The sequence below is a fragment of the Sitophilus oryzae genome, unplaced genomic scaffold (assembly GCF_002938485.1).
Source record: "Sitophilus oryzae breed Bouriz unplaced genomic scaffold, Soryzae_2.0 scaffold_376_pilon_pilon, whole genome shotgun sequence".
In the NCBI taxonomy this organism is placed as follows: Eukaryota; Metazoa; Arthropoda; class Insecta; order Coleoptera; family Curculionidae; genus Sitophilus; species Sitophilus oryzae.
In genome coordinates, this window is record NW_022146947.1 from 620,601 (window position 1) to 630,127 (window position 9,527).

Below are 9,527 nucleotides of genomic sequence, written 5' to 3' on the forward strand. Positions count from 1 at the left end.
TATTGATTATTTCAGATTCCACGATTATTCGGCATTTTTGTAATTTTTTTTGTGGTTGAGACCCAGACAAAACGTTTCGTTTAAAGGTTAGTTTTATCTCGGTAATTATTTTAAGATACCTAATAGTAATAGTGAGTGCAAATAATAATCGTACATTGCTAATTTAATTTTTTTAATTTAAAACATCACATTCTTTTCTGATACCTATGAAACGACTAGGTATTATACCTGGTATTATTACCGGTATTACAAATTATTTTCTTCAACTGCTAGGTTCTTTTTAGAGAATAAAGACTATCAAAAACATTGAATACCTACGGGATACCTACTGATACTCTGTGCGAGCTCCCAACCGTGCTTCCCTGTTCACTCCCAACCAAGTTAGATAAAAAAGATACTGAGCAAGGAGTATGGAGTTAAATAAATTATTATGTTCCTACACAGTATTTTATATATAGGTTTTAATGCGTTAAAGTCTAATAATAAATTTTCGTTGTCAACAAAATAATCTAAAAAAACTACGAAGATTTCTTATTATAAATTTGTAATATTAAGATTCGGTTCAAATATACAAATTTTAAATTTTGGCGCCAGAATATAGGTATGAATGCAACCTACTATATCGATAATGCGCTCATAGTTCGGGGTGGTTCGGGTTAGACGCCAAAGGCCGCGCCACTAACACAGTCTTCAAAAATTAACGTTGATCGATCACTATCGATATGGTCTTAAGAGTCCATTTTACTAGTCCGAAAAAGTAGCAAAATAAGCGTTCGGCATTTAATGTTTTATGTAAAACTGGCTAGCTATTTTTACACAAATGAAGAAGGAAATTAAAGATAAAGGATTATACCATGATTATACTATATCCGTATTGTAGTACATTTTAAGACAACTACTTTATTTTTAAAATTTTAAAGGTTGTAATGCATGAACAAAATATTCCTTATGTTTGGACTAAATTTTCTCGAAAATAAAGACATACTTCAAAATTCCGTTACAATACGGAAATAGATTGAAGTTTTGTGAATACAGTGATATATAATTTATATGGTTTTGTAATAAATTGCTCGCTATTTTATCGCAAATGCTGAAGCTCTGCAAACCTTAATCAAAGCACGTATGTTTGGAATTTTGGGTGTGGCTTAATACGACCGGATCGGGCTAAGCCTTACGCAGATTTCTGAAATATAATATATATTTCCTTTGGCCACACACCAGCTTTACCCAACTCCTGAGAGCGACCCGCTCGATTTGGCATGCAGATCAAGTCGTTGCATGTAGGGCCTCCCAGGATTGTACGTATAGAGCAGCCGATGAAAGTAGTAAAAAAATATCATTAGAAAAACTCGACAGCGTCAGATTAAGGCAACATGAGTTAATTACTTGCAGAAAGTAAAAAAGAAGAATGGTGGATCCATAGACTTAAAATAAAATATAGACTACACTATTTACATCTCAACGCGGACAAACAACCTTTTTTGTACACATGTTTACTTCTGGGTACAGTCGACCGAGCCTTCCTCATCCAGCCTATGTTGTCACGTCTTTAATATTATCAATATTTTTTTTCTTGTTATACACATATATTGAGATATTAATACTACAGTTTAATAAAGTAGGTTTTAATATTCCAGAGATGTATTAAATAGTCCTTATACTACTAAATTATAAGTCGGATACTGTTTAAAAAGGATAAGTTCTTTACAATATGACAACACCGATTAGAGGCGAGGGAGCCTATTCATTCATTTATTACCTTGTAGTACGTGTCGCACGTGTGCGGTAAAGCTTTGTTGCCGCTATCTCCCCGGCTGTATTAACGCATTTTCTTAGCTTGTAGTGCTTAAGTGTTTATTTTATTGACTTTTTCTGTTCAAGAACTATAAAATATGGTTCGCCAGTGCCAAATTTGCAAGAAATTTGACTTAAATAATCCATTTAAGTCTTGAAACGACTTTTGACCGGTAGGCAACTCTCAATTTACCCATTGGGAGTCAGTGGCGTTGTTGTAGAAAGGCGCTTATTTAGATAATATTTTAGTAAAATGTAAAATCTGAATTTTTTCTCTTACATTACATTATTTACTTACTTACATTGTAACAAAATCATAATTATAACCCTGTTAATAATTAATAATGTTTTTATTAAAAATATATTCCGGTTTATTCTAAAATTATCTTCAGAATCTAAAATAACATACAAGAATTTTAAAATGATATTACATTATGAAACAATATTTTTTAAGATACCGGGTCGTCTCAAAAGTGGCTCACCCCTATAACTTTTTTATTTTTTCAGATACAAAAATCAATCCTAATTTATGTAAAAAGTCAATCAATCCTAATTTATGTAATTTTTTATTTGAAAATATAAAAAAATTATGAGGATGGGCCACTTTTGGAACGCACCCGGTATAATAAAGACAGTACCGAGTTAAATAAATGTAGTTTTCATATTATCCACTTCCTATCACCTTCCTTGCTTTAATGGAACAGATTTATGTTTTCTCTAATTTACATAATAAGACGTCACTTAACCAGAAAAAAAATTACAAAAATCATATTTTTTTTCTCTCCCTGTCGCCGATTCTATTATATCTGTGAAATAGATCCTGTTTTGATTAATATTAGGGGTTGTAAATGTTTGACTAAAATTAATAATTTATTATTAATTTCAAAAATTACGTAATTTCGATTATAAAATTTCTTCTATAACGTGTATTTTATTATTTTTATCCTTTTTGGACTCTAAGACGTTTTTTTCTAAACTTTTATTCAAAAAACCTGTCCTAAATCTTAATAAAATATTTAAATACGATATATTTTTAATTTAATTATAGCTTCATTAAAATAAAAAAGTTACCCGGCTATGATACGGAGAGTTCAGGTGTACTTGAGAAACGAAAGACAGTGTTGTGTTTCTCGGCAGAGTCGTCAGGGAACGACCGTTATGACAGAGACAACCTATCTATCGCTCGTGTCGCACTCGTTATAACCTAAAACAATAACACAACAATAACAAGACGTTGTCTGACCGCATGTTCCAGCTATTTATGAATGAGATGCTCAGTCTATATTTTATTTTAAGTCTATGGGTGGATCATATACAGAAGAATTATGTCGAACGTCAAAAGAGATATTTAAAATCAAAAGAGATTAAAATCGCACACTTATACCTTCTATTTCTTTCGAATTAAAAACAATATTGATGAAAGATACATCAAACTATATTTCAATACCGTTTGATAGAAAGTTACCCCGTGATTTAAAAAGAATTTTCAAGAATGTCAATTATAAACTTGTGTATAGCGCTAATAATAAATTACAACAACTATTAAGTAATCCTAAAGTTAAAACATCTTTACTAAACAGGCCGGGTATTTTGAAATTTCATGTAAAGATTGTAATCAAAAATAAATTGGACAAACTTAGGAGCTCATAACATATGGTTCAGATATAATATGGTAGACCAGACAAATCTTGTGTTGCTCTACATATTTTTGATAAAGTTCATTGTATAGATATTAATAATTTAAAATTAACCAAAGAAGTCTCAAATTACTGGCAATTAGATGCATATGAGAGCGTCAAAATAAATAAATGGAAAGATAAAATGAGTAGAGATAATGGTCCAATTCCTTCCAGTTCTCTGTTCCCCTATTGCTCTAATCTTGGTAATTAATAGTTACGCTTTGTTGGTTTTAACTCGCCTGACTAGTTTTGCCACGCTGGGTCAGCACCAACCGAACGCCTATATAAACGCTCAATTTGTTGTAACAAGTGTTTTCGTGTATTGTGGTGAATTAATGTTTTATTTTGCTCTATGTACATATATCTCTGGTTACAAACAATTTTTTACCCGATTGAAAAAGTGTTTTCCAACGACAACCTTCTTCTTCTTTCTCTGGATATTGACAATGTTGTACTCAGCGTTAATCCGATCTCCTTGATCGTCAAAGGCTACTTTTCCTGTTTCACCGTTGATCAGCACTTGCTTCCTTACGAAATTGAATAGGTCCTTCCCAGTCTCCCAAATCGATCCAGAGTTGTCACAATCCTTCGGAGCGGCTGTTATTTCCTTGCTTTGATTCATATCCCTCAGAGCTGAGGCTAAGACGTATCTAAAAAGTAATATGAAATTAGATTTCTCTATATCTTTTGATCAAATTGGTATTGTACAAAAACCAAGACTAGCGTTTGATCTGCAATACCGAGACTATAAAGCAACTATGCAAAACTCTTGTAGTCTTCCATTTTCTTTCAAATTTATATGTGTTTAACGAAATGATTTAAGAATATACTCACATACTGTCTCGGATATGAGCCTTTTCATTGGTGGCATTAACCAGCTTCAAACCTAGTATTCCTTCTGGAACATTATCTGCTTCCAGAGCCTGCTCTGTCACAATCCAGGCATAGCCAGTGTCCGTCATATTCAACACTGCTGCATCTCTGAATATTACTTTTGCATCGTTTTTACTTAAAAATATATTTTATGAGATTTGTAAGACATTTGAGACTAAAAACAAATAATTGAAAACTTACTTTGCGTACATAAGGTATACCCTGGCTTGAGCGTTCTTCATTTCCAAAAGTTGTTCTCTGAAGCTATCTAGGCCTGTCTCAAACTCTATAACTGATTCTACCTAAAAATAACCAGAATTTTTTTTTCTGATGTTGTGTCTTCTATTTAGAAACATTTTTGTTCTGCTCACTTGGACTTTGATTTCAATATCATCTTCCAGACTTTGAGAGGTGGTTTGAAATCTCCCCAGTAAAGCTCTGCCGTCAGTGTCGGAACTATGAATGAATATGACTTTTTTGTAATTAAAATGCTTAAGCATCTCTACCCAGACGTCTGCCTGATGGGAATATGGCGGCACTGTTCTTAGAAATGACACATGGATATTCTAGAACAAATGTTTATCAATTAAAAAATATAAATTTCATGATATATACAAGGTGAGTCTTAAATAAGTGCAAATATTTTTAGGGCTGGTAGATCTCGATAAAAGAAACATATTTTCTCTCTACCGTTTTTCAAATAAGTCCAAAATTATTAGGCAAAGGGTTATTCAAGTTTGAAAATTAAAAAAAAATGATTTTTTTTGAAAAAAAATTGAGAGCCACCGAATTTTTTTCTGTACTTGCATCCCTTTTAGTGCCGTAACCATGGAGTAAAGCCGTAACTATGGTAATATCAGAGATTAAGAAATTATACCGTGGGAAAATTTGCGGTAAACAAGTAGTTCTAAAAAGTTTTCGAAAAATATACAAGCAAATTTAAAAGAAAGTGCACGATTTTCAACATCTTTTTACCACCTTATATACCACCCCTGAAAATATTTGCACTTATTTAAGACTCACCCTGTATATTTTCTATATCTCTCCTAGAGCTGACTAGAGTAACTGGCAAGCAATAAACAATAATAATATTATTTTTCCATGGATGTCACAATGTCACATTATAAAAAGAATGAACTCTATTTCACAGGTATGTTGATGCTGAACGCATGTTGATGCTGAACGCACAAAACTGTGACAATAAAGTCGCGAAACGTCAGAAAGTGTTGCATCCAATGGACAAAACTTAAAAACATGAACAAATATTTTTTTACATTTACTATATGAATAATTAACTAGTATAATATCCAAGTTATGCCAAATGAACGAAATAAATCGCACAGCGAGAGTAAGTTGCTCGTAATAGGCAATATGCGATCGCCATCTCAACATATTTTGTTATTGACAACTGTTACATCCATAGACTTAAATTTTAAGTATATGGTTACATCGCATTAAATTTTAAGTAACGTATTCATCCTGTTCTTAATTGTTTTGATGAATGATGAAGAATAATTTTGAAGGTATGCCATTCGGAAGGTACATTTTGTGAAAGTACATGTATTGTGGAAGTGTCTCACCCTTTGTTATTTCACGTGGCTTGAATAAAATCCAAAATCCGCACTTCGGCACCCCTACTATTAGAGTGGTGATAGTTCCAACAATAAATAATCGAAATTATGTGAAGGTACCGAAGAAAATACCGCAAATATATATTTTCAAAGTTATATAATTCGTTGAAGATCTGGCCATTCTACGTTTCTACGGTAAATTATAATGGAAAGAACAACGATACAGATAATTCGATTTACCTTATCGGAAAAAGCGGAATCTCTAGATGAAATGCCTATAACGGGAATATGGTAGAAACCGCTGGTGTATGATACAGCAGCAGGTGAGAGGTCTCCTGTAAGAGGATGGGACACAACAACAGCGTACACCTGAAATTACAAATTTATTTTTTATAATTATACCGGTGTATAAGTGTTTTTCAAAAGTACTTTTTTATTTTTTCAGATAAAAAAACGAAATTTGGTGTGTTATTATATGACATAAATCGGGATTGATTGACGTATTCAATTACTTTCGGTCACTTCCTGTTGAACCGGAAATGATTACAACAATAGAATGGCATATCATATATCAACTCTTGACATTCTCAAATTTCAATCTAGAGTAGGCTGTGTTAAAACCATTTATTTTTAATCAAGGAGCTTTGGAAAAATAGATCTGTTCGTCTAATGTTTTTCGTGTGTTTTCCTGGCCGGTGAAAGATGCCCAAATCGTATATTTAATCATACCTCAATTTTTTCAAGTGGAACGAGGGTTTTCAAACATTAGCATGACTTGAAAAAACCATTTTTTTACGAATAATTTGGTAAAACATACTTGGTATTTCGAGTATATTTAGTATACATATTTGGTATTTCGTGGCAATTATGGCCATGACACTAGATTGATATTTAAAATGCTATTTTTTTAATCTAAAATCTTAAAAGTTGTTATATGATATGTCATTCTATTGAGAATGTAATTTTCTATCAAATAAAGTAAAAAAAATACCGGTTAATACGATACTATTAATTTATTTTGTCACAAACGACTCTGGAGTATGTACTTTGAGTAAAGTTTTGACTCTAGCCCCCTCCCCTCCCCTTGCCGGAATCCTTGCCCCCGTACCAAAATAATTGAATACGTCAATCAATCCTGATTTATGTCATATTGCACAATTTTCATTACGAACCGCAAGTTATAATTTCAAAAATTGAGATATAATATGTCATTCTATTCAGAGTGTTATTTTCTGTCGAATATAAATTGTAAAAATTATATATATATATATATATATATATATATATATATATATATATATATATATATATATATATATATATATATATATATATATATATATATATATATATATATATATATATATATATATATATATATATATATATATATATATATATATATATATATATATATATAGATATATATATATATATATATTACATATAATTATATATTTAATAGTAAAAAAATACCTGGGGTGCTATTTAAAAATCAAAAGTTGTAGTCATTACCGGTAAAACAGGAAATGACCGAAAATAATTGAATACGTCAATCAATCCTAATTTATGTCATATACTAACATACCAAATGTCGTTTTTTTAAATAAAAAAATAAAAAAGGTAAAAAATATATAATTAAGAAATATACCTGCTTCGATATGAGATATTTGCAAACATTTAAAGCTGTCCTGATTGGATTGGGATCCATTAAAATCGCAGTGTTGTAATATGTCACTCCTTTGGGAACAAATGTTGAATCAAAGTTGAGGTGCTAGAAAATATATTTAGTTAATTATTATAATAGATATTTATTAGATTAATATTCGCTAAATAATTTAAAATAAATTAATATTTCATAAATGAAGTAATATCCTTCAATTTCTTTTAATTATTTTAATGATGAATTTAACAATTGTGTTTTAGTAAAGGTATAATCATATGTAAAGTAATATTAACATTGTTAATACTCTGTTGCTTTTAAATTAATTAAGTAAAATATGTAACAGTAAAATATAATTAACTAACGTATGTAATGAGGGTGTTATATATTCTAAGGGGAATTTCATCATTAACAGAAAAGGTAAAAAAAATATCATTTTTCTCTTTATTAACTTTGTCATTTTTTTTTAAATATCTCTAAATATAAACTGATTTCTGTTCATCTGCATTTTTCTTATTTTCAGGTATGTAATTAATTAATATTTGGGCGGAAAAAACTGTTTTATAAAGATTTAAATACAAATTAATGGGCTGGTACTATTATCGTTTTTAGCACCTCTACATTTTATACATTTGTTGCTTTAAAAACATCTAAAATGTCAATATTCCATGGATATATTGATAAACGAGGTCTAAATTATAACAAAATGCATTTTGTAGGAAAACTTGAAGAGATAGGTAAAAATTGGTAAAATTAAATTTGATAGACAATTAAATTGTGCAACTGATTCTCATAAAATATACAGGGTGTTATTGCCGGTTAAAGCTAGTAATTATTTAAAATAATTTTTTATAAAGTAGTAAAGTAGTATAATTTTTATTATACCAACACGAAATTTAGTAAATAGAAATACTTCAGTACAATATTTGGTTTTAAAAACTTAAAGACGTCTAGAGAATTGAAGCATTAAAAAGTTATTACTGTATTCGATAAAAACCTAAATATTTAAAAAACGGTAAGATTAAAATGCGGTAAACCTTAATCAAATTTACCTTTATTTTAATCGTAGAAACTAAAAATAATACTTTGATATTTTTTATTTATGTGGGACATTCTGTACCTCTGTAAAAATATTTTTAAATTGTAGCCCCAATAGTCCTTCAAAGAACCCAAAACTTACAATTTGTAAAAATCTAATCGTTTAGCTACAATACTCCGTGTCGTATGTGGTGAACAACCCTGTATATTTTTTATTTTGCACTTTTTGGACACATTTGAAAAAAAATTGATCAAAAGAATGGAGGACCAACTACACTGCACTTACATCTATAGTTTCCTTAAACAAAGCTTTACTGTCATTAGTGCTCAACACACCGCCGATGTTAAAAGTGGTCGGATTAGGCGACCAATCCCTTTCCCTTTGACTATATTTCCCCTTCACCACTACACAAACCAACGCGAAACACAGCCACCATTCGTGTTTCATTTCGCTTTAACTATGTGCAGCGTCAAATATTGTTTTACCCTGCAGGACCGGCGATACCCGGGAAGCTTGAAGACATCTGATCACAACAGGGAGATATTATATTCTGTTTTGTCTCCGCCCTTACAGAACCGTATTAAATATATTTTTTATTGTTTTTTGTCTCTATAAATTAAAATACCGCGTGTTGCATCGCCAATCTGAACATAACAAATCACAGGTAAATTTATCTTATAGAAAACTTATTTAAAACTTTTTAAAAAACTCGTTAAAATGAATTAAACTGTTCATTTTTAAATGCTGGTGATTAACTTTTTCCAACGATATAAAGTTATGGAAATTTATTTCTAAAAATGAGTAAAATATTAGGTGTTTTATTTTTTATATTGAAGCGGGCCTTGATTTTGTGTTGACCTAACTCGTATTTGCCTAATTATTTTTTATCACACTTTAATGTCGTATAT

The 9,527-nt window shown here is 30.4% G+C and overlaps 1 protein-coding gene across 2 annotated transcripts in view; it reads right to left on the reverse strand.

The window, feature by feature from the left end:
• LOC115885152 (glutamate [NMDA] receptor subunit 1) overlaps positions 1-9,144 on the reverse strand; it is a 15,983-nt gene extending 6,839 nt beyond the window's left edge. For both annotated transcript variants that reach the window (XM_030903946.1, XM_030903944.1), the window contains exons 1-7: positions 8,905-9,144; positions 7,569-7,691; positions 6,158-6,286; positions 4,718-4,912; positions 4,548-4,648; positions 4,308-4,481; positions 3,862-4,123 (exon numbers count right to left, since the gene is read on the reverse strand). In XM_030903946.1, coding sequence (XP_030759806.1) covers positions 3,862-4,123; positions 4,308-4,481; positions 4,548-4,648; positions 4,718-4,912; positions 6,158-6,286; positions 7,569-7,691; positions 8,905-9,066 — 1,146 coding nt within the window. In that variant the 5' untranslated portion in view covers positions 9,067-9,144. The remainder of the gene's footprint in view (positions 1-3,861; positions 4,124-4,307; positions 4,482-4,547; positions 4,649-4,717; positions 4,913-6,157; positions 6,287-7,568; positions 7,692-8,904) is intronic.
• Between the last annotated feature and the right edge of the window lie 383 nt (positions 9,145-9,527).